The sequence below is a fragment of the Bombina bombina genome, chromosome 11 (assembly GCF_027579735.1).
Source record: "Bombina bombina isolate aBomBom1 chromosome 11, aBomBom1.pri, whole genome shotgun sequence".
NCBI lineage: Eukaryota > Metazoa > Chordata > Amphibia > Anura > Bombinatoridae > Bombina > Bombina bombina.
This window is the reverse complement of record NC_069509.1, coordinates 200483927-200506120: the sequence shown is the minus strand read 5'-3', so window position 1 is coordinate 200506120 and position 22194 is coordinate 200483927. Positions and strand designations below refer to the sequence as shown.

General features: G+C 40.1%; 1 protein-coding gene across 1 annotated transcript; it reads right to left on the bottom strand.

The window, feature by feature from the left end:
* Positions 1-16985: 16985 nt before the first annotated feature.
* LOC128641829 (olfactory receptor 1038-like) lies at positions 16986-19689 on the bottom strand. The gene is made up of 2 exons (XM_053694378.1): positions 18782-19689; positions 16986-17016 (listed from the first exon to the last, which is right to left on the bottom strand). The coding sequence occupies exons 1-2, from the start codon at positions 19687-19689 to the stop codon at positions 16986-16988; spliced, it is 939 nt and encodes a 312-aa protein (XP_053550353.1).
* Between the last annotated feature and the right edge of the window lie 2505 nt (positions 19690-22194).

Genomic DNA, 22194 nt, shown 5'->3' with positions numbered 1-22194 from the left:
CTGGAACAGGGGCTGGGGTTTTATTTTATCTCTTCATTGTACCAAAGAAGGTCAATTCCTTCAGACCAGTTCCGGATCTATCATTATTGAATCGTTATGTTAGGATACCAACATTCAAGATGGTTACTGTAGGACTATCCTGCCTTTTGTTTAGCAAGGGCATTATATGTCTACAATAGATTTACAGGATGTGTATCTGCATATTCCGATTCATCCAGATCACTTTTAGTGTCTGAGATTCTCTTTTTAGACAAGCATTACCAGTTTTGTGGCTCTACCGTTTGGTCTAGCCTCAGTTCCAAGAATTTTTTTCAAAGGTTCTCGGTGCCCTTCTTTCTGTAATCAGAGAACAGGGTTTTGGTATTTCATTATTTGGACGATATCTTGGTACTTGCTCAGTCTTCTCATTTTCGAAGAATCTCATACGAATCGACTTGTGTTGTTTCTTCAAGTTCATGGTTGGAGGATCAATTTACCAATCAGTTCATTGATTCCTCAGACAAGGGTAACCTTTTTAGGTTTCTAGATAGATTCAGTGTCTATGACTCTGTCCTTGTCAGACAAGAGAAGTTTAACATTGATATCAGCTTGTTAAAACCTTCAGTCACAATCATTCCCTTTGGTAGCCTTATGCATGGAAATGTTAGGTCTTAGGACTGCCGCATCAGATGCGATCTCCTTTGCTCGTTTTCACATGCGACCTCTTCAGCTCTGTATGCTGAACCAATGGTGCAGGGATTACTCAAAGATATCTCAATTAATATCTTTAGACCGATTTTACGACACTCTCTGACATGGTGGACAGATCACCATCGTTTAGTTCAGGGGGCTTCTTTTTTCTTCCGACCTGGACTATAATCTCAACAGATGCAAGTCTTACAGGTTGGGGAGCTGTGTGGGGGTATCTGATGGCACAAGGGGTTTGGGAATCTCAGGAGGTGAGATTTCCGATCAATATTTTGGAACTCCGTGCAATTTTCAGAGCTCTTCAGTCTTGGCCTCTTCTGAAGAGAGAGTTGTTCATTTGTTTTCAGATAGACAATGTCACAACTGTGGCATACATCTATCATCAAGGAGGGACTCACAGTCCTCTGGCTATGAAAGAAGTATCTCAAATTTTGGTTTGGGCGGAATCCAGCTCCTGTCTAATCTCTGCGGTTCATATCCCAGGTATGGACAATTGGAAAGCGGATTATCTCAGTCGCCAAATGTTGCACTTGGGCGAATGGTCTCTTCACCCAGAGGTATTTCCTCAGATTGTTCAAATGTGGGAACTCCCAGAAATAGATCTGATGGCTTCTCATCTCAACAAGAAACTTCCCTGGTATCTGTCCGGATCCCGGGATCCTCGGGCGGAGGCAGTGGATGCATTTTTTACTTCCTTGGAAGTATCATCCTGCCTATATCTTTCCGCCTCTAGTTTTTCTTCCAAGAGTAATCTCCAAGATTCTGAAGGAATGCTCGTTTGTTCTGCTGGTAGCTCCGGCATGGCCTCACAGGTTTTGGTATGCGGATCTGGTCCGGATGGCCTCTTGCCAACCGTGGACTCTTCCGTTAAGACCAGACCTTCTGTCGCAAGGTCCTTTTTTCCATCAGGATCTGAAATCCTTAAATTTAAAGGTATGGAGATTGAACGCTTGATTCTGGGTCAAAGAGGTTTCTCTAACTCTGTGATTAATACTATGTTACAGGCGCGTAAATCTGTACCTAGAGAGATATAATATAGAGTCTGGAAGACTTATATTTCTTGGTGTCTTTCTCATCATTTTTTGGCATTCTTTTAGAATACCGAGAATTTTACAGTTTCTTCAGGATGGTTTAGATAAGGGTTTGTCCGCAAGTTCCTTGAAAGGTCAAATCTCTGCTCTTTCTGTTCTTTTTCATAGAAAGATTGCTATTCTTCCTGATATTCATTGTTTTGTACAAGCTTTGGTTCGTATAAAACCTGTCATTAAGTCAATTTCTCCTCTTTGGAGTTTGAATTTGGTTCTGGGGGCTCTTCAAGTTCCTCCGTTTGAACCTATGCATTCATTGGACATTAAATTACTTTCTTGGAAAGTTTTGTTCCTTTTGGCAATCTCTTCTGCCAGAAGAGTTTCTGAATTATCTGCTCTTTCTTGTGAGTCTCCTTTTCTGATTTTTCATCAGGATAAGGCGGTGTTGCGAACTTCTTTTGATTTTTTTACCTAAAGTTGTGAATTCCAACAACATTAGTAGAGAATTTGTGGTTCCTTCATTATGTCCTAATCCTAAGAATTCTAGGGAGAAATCGTTGCATTCTTTGGATGTTGTTAGAGCTTTGAAATATTATGTTGAAGCTACTAAGTCTTTCCGTAAGACTTCTAGTTTATTTGTTATCTTTTCCGGTTCTAGAAAAGGCCAGAAAGCTTCTGCCATTTCTTTGGCATCTTGGTTGAAATCTTTATTTCATCATGCTTATGTCGAGTCGGGTAAAACTCCGCCTCTAAGGATTACAGTTCATTCTACTAGTTCAGTTTCTACTTCCTGGGCGTTTAGGAATGAAGCTTCGATTGATCAGATTTGCAAAGCAGCAACTTGGTCCTCTTTGCATACTTTTTCTAAATTCTACCATTTTGATGTGTTTTCTTCTTCTGAAGCAGTTTTTGGTGGAAAAGTACTTCTGGCAGTGGTTTCAGTTTGAATCTTCTGCTTATGTTTTTCATTAAACTTTATTTTGGGTGTGGATTATTTTCAGCAGGAATTGGCTGTCTTTATTTTATCCCTCCCTCTCTAGTGACTCTTGTGTGGAAAGATCCAAATCTTGGGTAGACATTATCCCATACGTCACTAGTTCATGGACTCTTGCTAATTACATGAAAGAAAACATAATTTATGTAAGAACTTACCTGATAAATTCATTTCTTTCATATTAGCAAGAGTCCATGAGGCCCGCCCTTTTTTTGTGGTGGTTATGATTTTTTTGTATAAAGCACAATTATTCCAATTCCTTATTTTATATGCTTTCGCACTTTTTTCTTATCACCCCACTTCTTGGCTATTCGTTAAACTGAATTGTGGGTGTGGTGAGGGGTGTATTTATAGGCATTTTAAGGTTTGGGAAACTTCGCCCCTCCTGGTAGGAATGTATATCCCATACGTCACTAGCTCATGGACTCTTGCTAATATGAAAGAAATGAATTTATCAGGTAAGTTCTTACATAAATTATGTTTTTTTGGATGTGGTAAGAGTTTTGAAATATTATGTTGAAGCTACTCAGATTTCAGACAGACTTCTAGTCTATTTGTTATCTTTTCTGGTTTTAGGAAAGGTCAGAAGGCTTCTGCCTTTTCTTTGGCATCTTTGTTAAAGCTTTTGATTCATCATGCTTATTTGGAGTCGGGTTAATCCCCGCCTCTGAGGATTACGGCTCATTCTACTAGGTCAGTTTCTACTTCCTGGACTTTTAAGAATGAAGCTTCTGTTGATCAGATTTGCAAAGCAATGACTTGGTCTTCTTTGCATACTTTTACTAAATTCTACCATTTTGATGTTTTTTCTTCTTCAGAAGCAGTTTTTGGTAGAATAGTACTTCAGGCAGCTGTTTCAGTTTGATTCTTCTGCTTATATTTCAGTTTTTTTCATTATAAAAATTTAAACTTTTGATTTGAGTAGTGGATTAATTTTTTCAGCGGAATTGGCTGTCTTTATTTTATCCCTCCCTCTATAGTGACTCTTGCGTGGAAGTTCCACATCTTGGGTATCTGCTATCCCATACGTCACTAGCTCATGGACTCTTGCTAATTACATGAAAGAAAACATAATTTATGTAAGAACTTACCTGATAAATTCATTTCTTTCAGGTAAATCACATAAATAGGAGACATATTAACCCCACTTATAACAAGTTTTTACACAAACTGGAGCGGAATGTTCAGGAGATGATCCCTTATCTACACCCCATCTCTCTTTCTCCCTTTGCTTCACCTTACTCTTTTCCTCCTTCACTAATACTTTATCTCGTTGATCTTTATCTTGGTAATATACAGCTGGTCCGGGCCTTACAGCTTCATAAAAAAGTACAAAATTATTTTAACTCTAGCTCAAACAGGAGAATCCTTACTATAAGGACTATTGTTCCACAATGTATGATGCTATTAAAATTCTCATGTAAGAGCGGCCCTACAAGTTATGACTTAGTAATTGAACGATTTATTGATATGTATTTTGCATTATCTTAATTACTATGTAACCTTAGAGAACCAGGATTTTTGTTTTCTTGATTTATTTTTCTTTTACACTTTTTCTGTTATTATGCCTTTGTTACAAAATAATAAAAATTACTTTATCATAAAGTCATTTCTTTCATATTAGCAAGAGTCCATGAGGCCCACCCTTTTTGTGGTGGTTATGATTTTTTTGTATAAAGCACAATTATTCCAATTCCTTATTTTTGATGCTTTCGCTCCTTTCTTATCACCCCACTTCTTGGCTATTCGTTAAACTGAATTGTGGGTGTGGTGAGGGGTGTATTTATAGGCATTTTAAGGTTTGGGAAACTTTGCCCCTCCTGGTAGGAATGTATATCCCATACGTCACTAGCTCATGGACTCTTGCTAATATGAAAGAAATGAATTTATCAGGTAAGTTCTTACATAAATTATGTTTTATCATTAGTTGATATTTGGGCGTTATGTGACATGGGAGACAATATAAAAAACGATGTTTTATGTTTTTTATTTTTGGCACTTAAAACTTATTGGTTTTATGCTTGAGGGTTGTAGGGTTGTATTGTGTGTGTATTTTTACTTTAGTGCAAAACCGCATTCCCATGCGGGGTTGTTTGGGCCTACTCCGACTTTTGACCTTAAGGGGCGGAGCCTATTTTGGCGCACTTCCTTCAGGCTTAGCAGCAGCAAACAGTAACTCGGTGGCTCCTGGACTGTGTAGCTGGTCTGAAGGGTTGGAAACTTGATTTGAAGTACCCTGGGGGCAGGTAGGCGCCACAGCAGAGCTGTGGAGAGGTGCAGAGGGTATTTTTATCTATCTTTTGACTACATTTTGATATATGTACTTCTAAAGCTTTATTTCTGCCCTTGCTTCTGGGTGCAGTAATTTTTGGATTAACCAACGATATTAAGTTAAATTTGGGAATAATTTAACGTTTTTTGTGCATTTTGGAAAAATTGTTCACTTTTTCTTTTCTTGAAGGCACAGTACACATTTTTTTCTAATGTTTATTTTATGCTATAAATAAGTGTTTAAACGACTTTTGTGGTATTACTAGTCTGTTCAACATGACATTGAGGTTTCTCATTGTTCTATGTGTTTAGAAGCTATTGTACAACCCCCTCTAACATTGTGTAACTTTTGTACTGAAAGGGCTTTACAATGTAAAAAGCATATTTTAAATAAAGTAAGTGTGCCTAACGATGATTCTCAGTCTAAAGAGAATCCGGATATGCCATCTAATTCTCCCCAAGTGTCACAACCTTTAACGCCCACACAAGTGACACCTAGTAGTTCTAGTACGTCTAATTCCTTTACTCTGCAGGAGATGGCTGCAGTTATTTCAACTACCCTTACAGAGGTATTGTCTAAATTACCAGTGTTGCAGGGTAAACGCAGTAGGTCAAGTATTAATGTAAATACTGAATCCTCTGATGCTTTATTAGCTATTTCCGATGTACCCTCACAGTGCTCTGAGTTGGGGATCAGGGAATTACTGTCTGAGGGTGAAATTTCTGATTTAGGGAATGTTTTGCCTCAGACAGATTCGGATGCTATGTCATTTAAATTTAAGCTTGAACACCTCCGCCTGTTACTTATTGAGGTTTTAGCGATTTTGGATGATTTTGATCCTATTGTGATTCCTCCAGAGAAATTGTGTAAAATGGATAAATATTTGGAAGTTCCTACTTACACTGATGTTTTTCCGGTTCCTAAGAGAATTTCGGAAATTATTAGTAAGGAATGGGATAGACCAGGTATACCGTTTTCTCCCTCTCCTAATTTTAAGAAAATGTTTCCTATATCAGATACCATTCGGGACTCATGGCAAACGGTCCCTAAGGTAGAGGGAGCTATTTCTTCCCTAGCTAAGCGTACTACTATACCCATTGAGGATAGTTGTGCTTTCAAGGACCCTATGGATAAGAAATTAGAGGGTCTACTTAAGAAATTATTTGTTAATCAGAGATTTCTTTTACAACCTACGACTTGCATTGTTCCAGTAACTACTGCAGCAGCTTTTTGGTTTGAGGCTCTAGAAGAGTCTCTTAAGGTTGAGCCTCCTTTAGATGACATTCTAGATAGGATTAATGCTCTTAAGCTAGCTAATTATTTTATTACTGATGCCGCTTTTAAAATAGCTAAATTAGCAGCAAAAATGCAGGATTTGCTATTTTAGCACGTAGAGCATTGTGGCTCAAATCTTGGTCTGCTGATGTGTCATCAAAACATAAGCTTTTAGCTTTAAAGGTAAGACCCTTTTTGGGCCAGAATTAAAGGAGATAATTTCTGATATTACAGGAGGTAAGGGCCATGCCCTACCTCAGAATAGGTCGGTTAAAATGAGGGGCAAACAGAATCATTTTCGTTCCTTTCTGAACTTTAAAGGAGGACACCCCGCTTCTTCTTCTTCCACAAAGCAGGAAGGGAATTTTTCCCAATCTAAGTCAGTCTGGAGACCCAATCAGAACTGGAATAAGGGTAAACAATCCAAAAAACCCACTGCTGGTCCTAAGACAGCATGAAGGGGTGGCCCCCGATCCGGGACCGGATCTAGTTAGGGGCAGACTTTCTTTCTTTGCTCAGGCTTGGGCAAGAGATGTTCAGGATTCCTGGGCACTAGAAATAGTGACCCGCGGTTATCAATTGGAATTCAAGGATTTTCTCCCAAGAGGGAGATTTCATCTTTCAAAATTATCTGCAAACCAGATAAAGAGAGAGTTCTTACGCTGTGTAAAATACCTTTTTACTATGGGAGTAATCTGTCCTGTTCCAAAATTGGGACAGGGGTTTTACTCAAACCTATTTGTGGTCCCCAAAAAAGAGGGAACGTTCAGACCCATTTTGGACCTCGTGTCTAAACAAATTTCTAAGAGTTCCATCATTCAAAATGGAGACAATTCGAATGATTTTGCCAATGATCCAGGAGGGTCAATATATGTCTACCGTGGATTTGAAGGATGCTTACCTTCATATTCCAATCCACAAAGATCATCATCGGTTTCTAAGGTTTGCCTTCTTGGACAAACATTATCAGTTCGTGGCTCTTCCTTTCGGGTTGGCCACAGCACCCAGAATCTTCACAAAGGTTCTATGGTCTCTTTTGGCGGTTCTCAGACCACAAGGGATATCGGTGGCGCCTTATCTGGACGATATTTTGATTCAGGCGTCAACATATCATCTGACAAAATCTCACACGGACACAGTGTTGTCTTTTCTGAGAACTCACGGCTGGAAGGTGAACATAGAGAAGAGTTCACTTGTTTCACAGACAAGGGTTCCTTTCTTGGGAACTCTGATACACTCGGTAGCCATGAAAGTATTTCTGACGGAGGTCAGCAAATCAAAGATTTTGAATACTTGCCGAGCACTTCAGTCCATTCCTCGGCCATCAGTGGCTTAGTGTATGGAGGTAATCGGATTAATGGTAGCGGCAATGGACATCATTTCGTTTGCTTGCTTTCATCTCAGACCACTGCAGCTGTGCATGCTCAGTCAGTGGAATGGGAATTATGCGGATTTATCTCCAAAGATAATTCTGGATCAAGAGACCAGAAACTCTCTTCTTTGGTGGTTGTCGCCGGATCATCTGTCCCAGGGGACTTGTTTCCGCAGACCCTCGTGGGTGATAGTGACAACAGATGCCAGCCTTCTGGGCTGGGGTGCAGTTTGGAATTCCCTGAAGGCTCAGGGTGTTTGGGCTCAAGTGGAGTCTCTACTTCCAATCAATATTTTGGAACTGAGGGCAATATTCAATGCGCTTCAGGCGTGGCCTCAGTTGGCTTCGGCCAAATTCATCAGATTCCAGTCGGACAACATAACGACTGGTGGCATATGTCAATCATCAGGGGGGAACAAGGAGTTCCTTAGTGATGATAGAAGTATCCAAGATAATCTGTTGGGCAGAGGCCCACTCTTGTCATCTGTCAGCGATCTACATCCCAGGGGTAGAGAACTGGGAAGCAGATTTTCTAAGTCGACAGACTTTTCATCCGGGGGAGTGGGAACTTCACCCGGAGGTGTTTGCCTCATTGATTCTCAGATGGGGCAGACCGGAATTGGATTCGATGGCATCTCGTCAGAATGCCAAGCTTCCAAGATACGGATCCCGGTCAAGGGATCCTCAGGCCGAACTGATAGATGCCTTGGCAGTACCTTGGTTGTTCAGCCTAGCTTATGTGTTTCTGCCGTTTCCTCTCCTCCCACGCGTGATTGCTCGAATCAAACAGGAGAGAGCTTTAGTGATCCTGAGAGCGCCTGTGTGGCCACGCAGGACTTGGTATGCAGATCTAGTGGACATGTCCTCTCTGCCACCGTGGAAACTTCCGTTGAGACAGGACCTTCTCATTCAAGGTCCTTTCCAACATCCAAATCTAATTTCTCTGCAACTGACTGCGTGGAGATTGAACGCTTGATTTTATCGAAGCGAGAATTCTCTGATTCAGTTATCAATACTTTGATACAGGCTAGAAAGCCTGTCACTAGAAAAATCTATCATAAGATATGGCGTAAATATCTTTATTGGTGTGAATCCAAGGGTTACTCATGGAGTAAAGTTAGGATTCCTAGGATTTTGTCTTTTCTCCAAGAAGGATTGGAGAAAGGGTTATCAGCAAGTTCCTTAAAAGGAGAAATTTCAGTTTTGTCAATTCTGTTTCACAAACGTTTGGCAAATGTATCAGATTTTCAGTCTTTTTGTCAGGCTCTATCTAGAATTATGCCTGTATTTAGACCTATTACTCCTCCCTGGAGTTTGAATTTAGTTCTTCGAGTTCTGCAAGGGGTTTCATTTGAACCTATGCATTCCATAGATATTAAACTATTATCTTGGAAAGTTCTGTTTTTGGTTGCTATTTCTTCTGCTCAAAGAGTTTCTGAGATTTCAGCATTACAGTGTGATTCGCCTTATCTCATATTTCATTCTGATAAGGTGGTTTTACGTACCAAACCTGGGTTCCTTCCTAAGGTTGTTTCGAATAAGAATATTAATCAGGAAATTGTTGTTTCTTCCTTGTGTCCTAATCCTTCTTCTAGAAGGGGCGTCTGTTACATAACTTGGACGTGGTCCGTGCCTTAAAGTTTTACTTACAGGCAACTAAGGATTTCCGTCAATAATCTTCATTATTCATTGTTTATTCTGGAAAGCGTAGGGGTCAGAAAGCTACGGCTACCTCTCTTTCTTTTTGTCTGAGAAGTATCATCCGCCTGGCATAGGAGACTGCTGGACAGCAGCCTCCTGAAAGAATTACGGCTCATTCTTCTAGGGCTGTGGCTTCCTCATGGGCCTTTAAAAACAATGCATCTGTTGAACAGATTTGTAAGGCTGCGACTTGGTCGTCCCTTCACACTTTTTCCAAATTTTCCAAATTTGATACTTTTGCTTCTTCTGAGGCTATCTTTGGGAGAAAGGTTCTTCAAGCAGTGGTGCCTTCCGTTTAGGTTCTTGTCTTGTCCCTCCCTTTCATCCGTGTCCTATTGCTTTGGTATTGGTTTCCCACAAGTAAGGATAAAATCAGTTGACTCGTCATATCTTTGTAAAAGAAAACTAAGTTTATGCTTACCTGATAAATTACTTTCTTTTACGATATGACGAGTCCACGGCCCACCCTGTTCTTTTTAAGACAGTTTTTTCTTTATATTTTTTGTAAACTTCAGTCACCTCTGCACCTTTTAGCCTTTCCTTTTTCTCTTCCTATACCTTCGGCCGAATGACTGAGGGTGGAGGGGAAGGGGAGGAGCTATATATGCAACTCTGCTGTGGTGCTCTTTGCCACTTCCTGTTAGCAGGAGGTTAATATCCTACAAGTACGGATGAAATCTGTGGACTCGTCATATAGTAAAAGAAATTAATTTATCAGGTAAGCATAAATTTATTTTTTTATTTTTTCCCTCCCTCTCTAGTGACTCTTGCGTGGAGTTCCACATCTTGGGTATTTCTATCCCATACGTCACTAGCTCATGGACTCTTGCCAATTACGTGAAAGAAAACATAATTTATGTAAGAACTTACCTGATAAATTCATTTCTTTCATATTGGCAAGAGTCCATGAGGCCCACCCTCTTTTTATGGTGGTTATGATTTTTTTGTATAAAGCACAATTATTTCCAGATTCCTCTGTTGATGCTTTTGCTCCTTTCTTTATCACCCCACTACTTGGCTATTCGTTAAACTGAATTGTGGGTGTGGTAAGGGGTGTATTTATAGGCATGTTGAGGTTTGAGAAACTTTGCCCCTCCTGGTAGGATTGTATATCCCATACGTCACTAGCTCATGGACTCTTGCCAATATGAAAGAAATGAATTTATCAGGTAAGTTCTTACATAAATTATGTTTTTTCATTTGTTTGTGTGAGATGATGATGTCAACATCTCGAGTTATGTTCCATGTGCAGTGGCACTGGGCATTCCTCATTTCCTCTTTGTATTCTCTGTGTACAAACACATATATAGTAAAATGACACAATGGTCTGACACAAGTGTTAAAGGGACAGTTTATACCAAATTGTCTTCGTTTTAAAAGATAGCTAATGCCTTTTCTACCCATTCCCCAGCTTTGCAGTTATATGAATATACTTTCTAATATTTAAACCTCAACATTTCTGCCTGTTTCTAAGCCACTACAGACAGCCTCTTATCGCAACAGGAGACTGCTAGTTCATGTGGGCCATATAGATAACATTGTGCTCATGCCCGTAGGTTGTGCATAACACAGCACTTATTGGCTGAAATGCATGTCAATAGATAATAAACAAATAGGCAATTGTTCAGGGGGATTTCAAAAGAGGCTTAGATACTGTCAGGAATCTAGCTCACAGTTCAATGTCCCTTTAACGTCAGCAATAACCTTTCCCTCTGCCTATTTAAGGCTCCTCCTTGCTAAGCTCATTGCTTAGTATTGCAGTTCTGAAGTTGTTCAATTCTGTGAGCCTTTGCCTGGAAACTACCTACACGGATTTCTACTTGGCCCTGTTTTAAGCTGTCAGCGTCTGGATTTAATATCCTTTTACTCTACTTGATAACCGGTTGCACCTTAATCTGTAATCTCTGCTCAATCGTTATTACTTTGTATAGGTCATACCATTTTGTTGCTCTGTCCCCTGCATATCTCTCTAAGCCTTCCGCTCTCCATACCTGCTTCCTCCTCTGCTCTACACTGGAACGCGGTGACGTCATCGCCGGCTGCGACTCACTCTGCATCTCGCCGGAGGCCTGAAGCCTGCTAGCTCTCCGGATTTTCCTTTTGCCTCCTGCCTTCCATTCAGTATACAGAGTCTAAGGAGTTCGTGAGTAAATTACTAGTTCGTTACATCAATCTATCTCTCTGCCTACTTTTTGCTGCACTGTGACTTTATTTCTACTTAATCAGCTTATGAGAGTTTTATTACGTTCACCTCTATACTTATGTTACCACAGTGTTCCTCTGAGTATGTATTGGTTTATATTACTGCTACTATACACTCAGTTGTGAACCCCTGTACCTCAGGACAGATTAACATTTACCCCTGCTGCTATTATTTTTTCCATCACAGTGTCAACCCTGATACATGTGGCAGCCATAGGGTGTATGTGTAATCCTTACCTGTATATTAAACATTGCATAGTGATTGCCAGTTTTTCATTGTTGCCAAGGTATATTTATATGTTATCCAAACTTATCACAAATGCAAAACAAACTATTGCCTTCATTCAGTCTCCCAGCAGTTGTGGTCCTTAATTTTTATCTATTATCAAAACATAAGGGAATTTTGTTTCAGCAAACCCTGACATAATACTAAGCCCTTCCTCATGGATCCAGCTGGGATGAATACCCATTTGCAGAACCTCACACAGAGGGTTGATCTGCTCACCGAAGCTTTAAACACCCTGAAAGTTGAAAATGACACCATGAAGGCGTACATTAGAGATGTTGTGGATAAGAGGGTCCCCATACTAGAGCCCCAGGTTAGCACCCCAGAGAAATTCAGTGGTTATAGGTCTCAATACAGAGATTTCAAGAATGCCTGTCTTCTCCTATTTTCTTTAAAACCCCATACCTATCCAAATGACAGAGCTAGAGTTCTCACAGTTATCTCCTATCTAAGAGGTGAGCCCCGCACCTGGGCTAACTCTTACTTTGAAAACAACGATGAGATACTAAACTCTCTGGAGAATTTTTTTCTTGCCATGGGAAACCTGTATGAGGATCCCTATAAGCAAATTACAGCAGAGAACGCAATGAGAAACCTTAAACAAAGGAAAAGATTAGTCGAAGATTATATCACTGAGTTTAAAAAATGGGCTAAGGACACACAGTGGAATAATCTGTCACTGAGGAACCAATTTCGGTTGGGCCTCTCAGAAGGCATAAAGGATGAGCTTTCCCGTTCTGAGTTACCCCAAACCCTTGAGGAATTGATGACACTAAGCATCACCATTGATAGGCGTCTCAGGGAGAGACAACAGGAGCGCTCCTATCATGAAAATTACCCTAAAAAACATTACACACCTCCTGTGACTAAGTCCACTCCTGAGCCTATGGACATAGGTTTCACTAAAGGCCCACTCACAACAGAGGAAAAGAACAGGAGAAGGTCAAATAACTTATGTCTCTATTGTGCTTCTGAGTCACATACTGTTAGAGATTGCCCTTCCTTGCAGAAACAAAATAAGGGTAAGACTTTTATTCAGCCTTTTTGTTGTACCACCCAACATTCACCCACTCCTTATTTACAACTCTCTCTTCTCTTACAGTGGGAGTCTCACCGGGTCATGGGTTCCGCGATCATTGATTCTGGAGCTACAGCATCATATATTGATAGTGTGTTTACCCATACAAATAAAATACCTATAGTAAAAAAAAAGTCTCCTGTGTTATTACGGGGAATTGATGGTAATCCTATTCCAGATGGTCCAGTAGAGTATCAGACCATTCCCTTACTTATTTCTTCTACTGACCATCATAGGGAGTACATCACATTTGATATTATCCCTTCCCCTATCTCACCTATCGTACTAGGGATAAATTGGCTTCATACACATAACCCCAAAATTGATTGGTCTAATTTAACTCTTTCCTTTAATTCAAAGTATTGTCTTACTACTTGTTTTCCAGCTACTGCTTTACATACAACTGAACTTCCTCCCGTTGTCAAGCTTCCTGAGGTCTACCAGGACTTTGCTGATGTTTTTAGTAAAGCAGAATCTGAAAACTTACCGCCCCATAGGAAGTATGATTGCCCTATAGAGATTATACCAGGTTCAGAAATCCCTACAGGGCATATATACCCACTTTCCAACCCAGAGTTATCACACCTAAAGTCTTATTTAGAGGAAAATCTGAAAAAAGGTTTCATCCGACCTTCTACCTCACCTGCTAGTGCAGGGATTTTCTTCGTAAAGAATAAAGACGGTTCACTTAGACCCATTGTCGATTATCGACAATTAAACAAGATAACGATTAAAAACCGTTACCCATTACCTCTTATTCCTGAGCTCATAGAGAGGTTGGAGGGTGCACAGTTTTTCACCAAACTGGATTTAAGGGGTGCCTATAACCTCATCCGAATTAAATCTGGCGATGAGTGGCTTACGGCATTTCGAACCCGTTACGGGTTGTTCGAATATGTCGTAATGCCTTTTGGGTTATGTAATGCCCCCGCGACGTTTCAGCACCTCATAAATGACATTTTTAGAGATATACTCGATATTTTCGTTGTCATTTATCTTGACGATATCTTGATATACTCCAAAACATACCAACAACACATCTCTCATGTTAGACAAGTACTATCTAGACTCAGGGGTAACCACTTATATGCTAAAGCAGAAAAATGTCTCTTTAACACACAGTCTATCACTTTTTTGGGGTATGAAATTTCTCCCACGGGTATTTCAATGGAAAACAAAAAGGTTGAAGCAGTCTTGAATTGGCCTACACCCAAAAATGTTAGACAAGTTCAATCATTTTTGGGGTTTGCAAATTTTTACCGCAAATTTATAAAAAACTTTTCTAAGATAGCTATACCTCTCACTTCCCTCACTAAAGGTCATACTCCCATTAAGTGGACACAACAAGCTCAGCATGCTTTTGATTTATTCAAACAAATGTTTACCTCTGCACCTATACTCCGTTTCCCAGACTACAAGTTACAGTTAATTTTGGAGGTTGATGCATCCAATCATGCAATTGGTGCAGTCCTGTCACAAAGAGAGAGTTTGACAAAACCACTTCATCCTGTGGCATTTTACTCGAGGACTTTAAATTCAGCAGAACAAAATTACCCTATCGGTGACAAAGAATTGTTAGCCATCAAACTCTCTTTGGAGCATTGGCGTCACCTCCTCGAGGGCACTACAATACCAACTCTGATATACACGGATCATAGAAACCTCCAGTATTTAAAATCCACTCGTACTTTATCAGCCAGACAGGTTCGCTGGAATCTTTTTTTCTCCCGTTTTAATTTTTTGATCACATACCGACCAGCTGGTAAGAACCAAAAGGCGGATGCTCTTTCAAGACTTAGTAGTCATTCTTCTTGTCCACCGACAGTTAGTTCTCTGTTACCAGATGATAATTTCATATCTTTTGTAACAGATTCCACTGCTGTTTAAAAAAGAGAACAAATGAAGGATCTAACAAAACCCACAGAACTCTTACAAGTAAATGCACAGGGACTATTCTCTCGTGACACAAAATTATATGTCCCACCTACGCTCAGATCTCCTTTTCTTCGATCTGTTCATGACTCTCTTTTCGCCGGCCATCCAGGTCTCCGTAAGACCCAAGAGTTAGCGAAACGGAACCATTGGTGGCCAACCATTACATCTGATGTTAAGAACTATGTTTCCTCTTGTCCTACCTGCACTATTTCCAAAAAGGGCAAACAACCACCTTACGGCCTTTTGCTACCCTTACCAACACCAAAGAAGCCCTGGTCAGAAATCGCCCTAGACTTCATAGTTGATCTACCTCTCTCATCCAAGAATAATACCATCTTAGTTGTTGTCGACCTTTTTACGAAGATGTGTCACTTCATTGCCTACCCAAAACTCCCTACTGCATTGGAGACCGTACAGTTACTCATTAATCATGTCATTAAACTACATGGTCTACCCATTTCCATACTCAGTGACAGAGGGACACAATTCTCTAGTAAACTTTGGTCCCAATTTTGCAAAACTTTCTCTGTAGAAAGGAAACTGACAACTGCTTACCACCCTCAATGTAATGGCCAGACTGAGAGATGTAACCAGTGGCTGGAACAATTTCTAAGACTTTTCTGCTCTGCTAATCAGAATTCTTGGTCAGACTTTCTTCCTTATGCAGAATTCTGTTATAACAATACTATTCATTCCGCCACTGGTATCTCCCCGTTCTTTGCAAATTATGGTTTCCATCCAGTTTTCCACTTGTTTGAACCATCTGACACCTTTTCGTCCACGATATCAGAACTATCAAACAACATCTCATCTAACTTCCAAGCCATTGAATCTGCAATAAACAGCGCAAAGGAAGTATATAAGAAGTATTATGATAGACATAGACGTCCTCCTCCTACCTATAAGGAAGGTGATCTTGTTTGGCTCTCTACCAAACACTTACATCTGAACACCCCCTCCAGGAAGATGTCTCCCTTGTTTATTGGTCCTTATCCTGTTTCAGCAGTTATCAATGCCAACACTGTACGTCTCAAACTGCCTGACACCTTCAGAATTCATCCTACCTTCCACGTCTCCCTCCTTAAACCCTATCGGGTTCTCAGGGACTCTGGATCCCTTGCTGCTACTCCCCCGGTCTCCATCGATCCTGCTTTGGAATATGAGGTGCATTCCATTTTGGATTCCCGGTTGCGCCGAGGTCATTTGGAATATCTCATTCGTTGGAAGGGGTATTCTCCTGATGAAGATTCCTGGGAGCCTGCTAGCAACATTTCAGCCCCGCGTTTACTCTCTTCTTTCCACCAGCGCCATCCGGATCGTCCTAAACCTTGAGCCTCGGAGTGGCTCCTTGAAGGGGGGATTCTGTCAGGAATCTAGCTCACAGTTCAATGTCCCTTTAACGTCAGCAATAACCTTTCCCTCTGCCTATTTAAGGCTCCTCCTTGCTAAGCTCATTGCTTAGTATTGCAGTTCTGAAGTTGTTCAATTCTGTGAGCCTTTGCCTGGAAACTACCTACACGGATTTCTACTTGGCCCTGTTTTAAGCTGTCAGCGTCTGGATTTAATATCCTTTTACTCTACTTGATAACCGGTTGCACCTTAATCTGTAATCTCTGCTCAATCGTTATTACTTTGTATAGGTCATACCATTTTGTTGCTCTGTCCCCTGCATATCTCTCTAAGCCTTCCGCTCTCCATACCTGCTTCCTCCTCTGCTCTACACTGGAACGCGGTGACGTCATCGCCGGCTGCGACTCACTCTGCATCTCGCCGGAGGCCTGAAGCCTGCTAGCTCTCCGGATTTTCCTTTTGCCTCCTGCCTTCCATTCAGTATACAGAGTCTAAGGAGTTTGTGAGTAAATTACTAGTTCGTTACATCAATCTATCTCTCTGCCTACTTTTTGCTGCACTGTGACTTTATTTCTACTTAATCAGCTTATGAGAGTTTTATTACGTTCACCTCTATACTTATGTTACCACAGTGTTCCTCTGAGTATGTATTGGTTTATATTACTGCTACTATACACTCAGTTGTGAACCCCTGTACCTCAGGACAGATTAACAATTTCCCCTGCTGCTATTATTTTTTCCATCACAGTGTCAACCCTGATACATGTGGCAGCCATAGGGTGTATGTGTAATCCCTACCTGTATATTAAACATTGCATAGTGATTGCCAGTTTTTCATTGTTGGCAAGGTATATTTATATGTTATCCAAACTTATCACAAATGCAAAACAAACTATTGCCTTCATTCAGTCTCCCAGCAGTTGTGGTCCTTAATTTTTATCTATTATCAAAACATAAGGGAATTTTGTTTCAGCAAACCCTGACAGATACATGGTAATCACAGAGGTTAAAAGTATATTAATGTAACTGAGATAAGGAGCAGTCTGCAGAGGCTTAGATACAAGGTAATCACAGAGGTAAAAAGTATATTAATATAACTGAGATAAGGAGCAGTCTGCAGAGGTTTAGATACAAGGTAATCACAGAGGTAAAAAGTATATAAATATAACTGAGATAAGGAACAGTCTGCAGAGGCTTAGATACAGGGTAATCACAGAGGTTAAAATTATATTAATGTAACTGAGATAAGGAGCAGTCTGCAGAGGCTTAGATACAAGGTAATCACAGAGGTAAAAAGTATATTAATATAACTGAGATAAGGGCCAGTCTGCAGAGGCTTAGATACAAGGTAATCACAGTGGTTAAAAGTATATTAATGTAACTGAGATAAGGGGCAGTCTGCAGAGGCTTAGATGCAAGGTAATCACAGAGGTAAAAAGTGTATTAATATAACTGAGATAAGGGGCAGTCTGCAGAGGCGTAGATACAAGGTAATCACAGAGGTAAAAAGTATATTAATATAACTGAGATAAGGGGCAGTCTGCAGAATCTTAGATACAAGGTAATGACAGAGGTTAAAAGTATATTAACATAACTGAGATAAGGGGCAGTCTGCAGAGGCTTAGATACAAGGTAATCACAGAGGTTAAAAGTATATTAATATAACTGAGATAAGGAGCAGTCTGCAGAGGCTTAGATACAAGGTAATCACAGAGGTTAAAAGTATATTAATATAACTGAGATAAGGAGCAGTCTGCAGAGGGTTAGATACAAGGTAATCACAGAGGTAAAAAGTATATTAATATCACTGAGATAAGGAGCAGTCTGCAGAGGCTTAGATACAAGGTAATCACAGAGGTTAAAAGTATATTAATATCACTGAGATAAGGAGCAGTCTGCAGAGGCTTAGATACAAGGTAATCACAGAGGTTAAAAGTATATTAATATAACCGTTTTGGTTTATGCAAAACTGGGGAATGGGTAATAAAGGGATTATCTTTCTTTTTAAGCAATAACATTTTTGGAGTAGACTGTCCCTTTTAATTGTATTTTGTAGTTTTAGAACACATAACTGTTTTAAACTGCAATAGAAAATCTGGGAACTTCATGTCTTGCAGTATTTCAAGCGGTTGGCATAAGTTATGTTCAAATCATTCTGGTCTTAAAGCGCAGTTGAGTATTTAGTCAAGAATATTTAGAACCAATTTACAAAAAAAAATCTGATTACTTTTATTTTAAAAATCATCTTGAGTAGACTTTTATTTGTTTAACAAGATCTAATACTTAAGGAATTCCCCAAGCACTGAAACATATCTTTATTTGTTTTCTTTAGTTATTCCCTTTCAATTTCTGGGACTATTAAGTTTTATATTTGGAAACATTTTCTTCCTACAGACCTTGCTGAAGTCCTTGAGTTGCAGAGGAAAAAATGTTAAAAGTCATCCTGTAAACATCATTGTGTGTGTGTGCAAAAATAAAATTAAATGGTCCATCAACAATCGGATTGCCCCAATTTATTTTGTCTGTGTGAGTCTTTATCAGTTGTTCAGCCACATGGTTTTTTTGAGAGGTTAAGAACACACTCTGTGTGATTTGTGCTTTTGAAGGGCTTGTTTTACCTCCTTGTTTCTCAGGGTATAAATTAGAGGGTTTAGCATTGGAATTATTACTGTGTAAAGAATAGAAGCCACCCGGTCTTGATCCAACATGTTGCTGGTGGAAGGTCTGAGATACATGAAGAGAATTGTCCCATAAAACATTAAGACACAAGAAAAATGAGATGTGCATGTAGAGAAAGCTTTTCTTCTTCCATCAGTTGAATGGATCCTTAGTATGTTACATATAATGGAAGCATATGAGGCTACAATGATACCAAGAGCGCTCATGGTCAAAAAGTCTGCAGATGTAAAGAGGACCAGCTTCACTACCAAGGTATCGGAGCAGGAGAGCTTCAGCAGTGGTAGGAAATCACAGTAGAAATGATGTATTGTGGTTGGGCCACAAAAAGAGGATATTGCAAATGTGCAAATGGTGTTTAGACTGGAGTTGAAGATGCTCAATATGTACGATAGTATAACCAACTTGTAGCACAACTGCTTTGTCATGATAGTGCTATACATTAGTGGGTCACACACTGCCACATAACGGTCGTAGGCCATAACCGTGAGTAGGACACATTCTGTTGTACCAAAGAGAGCAAAAGAAAACAGCTGTATTACACAGCCACAGAAAGAGATGGCATTAAGCACAGTCACAAAACTCATCAGCATTTTAGGGGTTATTCCTGATGAGTAGCACAGGTCTATAAATGACAAATGTCCTAGGAAAAAATACATGGGGCTTCGGAGATGCAGATCATAATTAATTATAAATATTATACCAATGTTCCCCACAACTGTGACTGTATATACCAGGAGGAAGATGAGAAACAAAAACACTTGTAATTCTGGAACTTCAGTGAAGCCCAGCAGAATAAAATGAGTCACTGTTGTCCTATTCACAGCGGCCATGACTGGCTGACGTGCCTGATGATTCCTACAGGCGAAGCATATGCTAGATCTTCAGGAAGTGGCACCTGAACCATTTTGTATGTAGTGTGTCATTTCTGTAGGTGGACAGAATCTTCAGGAAGCCATCAGATTACACACACAAAGAAAAGACATAAGAATAGTTCTGTTTATATTACAGACACAATATCTTGTTAATAGCTGAAAAGGCTGCTAATTAGTGCCCAGCATGAGACGTCACTAATATATAATTATAACAAAACCCAGTACTGTCATCCGCACCGTGTTGTACCAGTGCACCCAGCTCTGTATACTGTTTTGTGCTAAAATATCTCTGTTTCCTTGTTAGCTCACACGGGCGAGCGCTCGTTTCTGTTTTTGCACATCAAGGTGCAGCCACAAGTTAGTGATATCCCCCCCTCTTTATCCAGTGCTGACCACTTCTGTTTTGTAAATCAGTATTGATACAAAATGGAAATGACCGTTTATTACATGTGAAATTATTATGCAGGAAACTGATGGCCCCAAAAAAGCCGGTATGTTGTCTGTAACAGATGAAAGGGTTAAGGACCTTAAAGTCAATAACTCACATGAAAACTAATGGAAAACGTGTTAATTGCTGTGGGTTCATATTAAAAGTATCTGATGGGGTTGTGTAGGGTAAAGTTATATGAAAATCACAAAGAAAACCCCAGATTTATTATAAACTAGAATGGCAGAAATAAATAAAACGCTACACTAAGAAAACACTTTCAACGCTCTCTTCCTACACACTGAGATTGAGTTTCTTAAGTGATAAATGTTTGTGTGACTACAATCTGCTGATCTGAAGCATGCACGTGACCCCGTTGATTTACATAATACAAACAGGTGACCACTAGTGATCTAGAGCAATCACGTGTGCCCTGGTGATTTACATAGTACAAACACGTGACCACTAGTGATCTAGAGCAATCATGTGTGCCCTGGTGATTTACATACTACAAACACATCACCACTAGTGATCTAGAGCAATCACGTGTGCCCTGGTGATTTACATAGTACAAACACATGACCACTAGTGATCTAGAGCAATCACGTGTGCCCTGGTGATTTACATAGTAAACACGTGACCACTAAGGATCTAGAGCAATCACGTGTGCCCTGGTGATTTACATAGTACAAACACATGACCACTAGTGATCTAGAGCAATCACGTGCGCGCCCTGGTGATTTACATAGTACAAACATGAGACCAGTAATGGTGATCTAGAGCAATAACGTGTGCTGTGGTGATTTACATAGTACAAACACGTGACCACTAGTGATCTAGAGCATGCACGTGTACCCTGGTGATTTACATAGTACAAACGTGACCACTAGTGATCTAGAGCATGCACGTGTGCCCTTATGATTTACATAGTATAAACACATGACCACTAGTGTGCTAGAGCATGCACGTGTGCCCTGGTGATTTACATAGTACAAACACGTGACCACTAGTGATCTAGATCATGCACATGTGCCCTGGTGATTTACATACTAGTGGCATGTATCCATTAGTTATCTAGAGCATGCACGTGTGCACTGGTGATTTACATAGTACAAACACATGACCACTAGTGATCTAGAGCATGCACCTGTGCCATGGTGATTTACATTGTACAAACACGTGACTACTACTGATCTAGAGCAATCACATGTGCCCTGGTGATTTACATAGTACAAACACAGGACCACTAGTGATCTAGAGCATGCACGTGTGCCCTGGTGATTTACATAGTACAAACATGTGACCACTAGTGTGCTAGAGCATGCACGTGTGCCCTGGTGATTTACATAGTACAAACACGTGACCACTAAGGATCTAGAGCAATCACATGTGCCCTGGTGATTTACATAGTACAAACACATGACCACTAGTGATCTAGAGCAATCATGTGTGCCCTAGTGATTTACATACTACAAACACATGACCACTAGTAATCTAGAGCAATCATGTGTGCCCTGGTGATTTACATACTACAAACACATGACCACTAGTGATCTAGAGCAATCACGTGTGCCCTGGTGATTTACATAGTACAAACACATGACCACTAGTGATATAGAGCAATCACGTGTGCCCTGGTGATTTACATAGTAAACACAAGACCACTAGTGATCTAGAGCAATCATGTGTGCCCTGGTGATTTACATACTACAAACATATGACCACTAGTGATCTAGAGCAATCACGTGTGCCCTGGTGATTTACATAGTACAAACACATGACCACTAGTGATCTAGAGCAATCACGTGTGCCCTGGTGATTTACATAGTAAACACAAGACCACTAAGGATCTAGAGCAATCACGTGTGCCCTGATGATTTACATAGTACAAACACATGACCACTAGTGATCTAATTCTAGAGCAATCACGTGTGCCCTGGTGATTTACATAGTACAAACACATGACCACTAGTGATCTAGAGCAATCACGTGTGCCTTGGTTATTTACATAATACAAACACGTGACCACTAGTGAT

Excerpts from the sequence above, each read along its gene's own strand:
- LOC128641829 (XM_053694378.1), bottom strand. The coding sequence starts at position 19,689 with ATGGCCGCTGTGAATAGGACAACAGTGACTCATTTTATTCTGCTGGGC. Across the intron at positions 17,017-18,781 it reads GAGGTAAAACAAGCCCTTCA|GAAAAACTGGCAATCACTAT; the intron begins AAAGCACAAATC and ends CTTGCCAACAAT.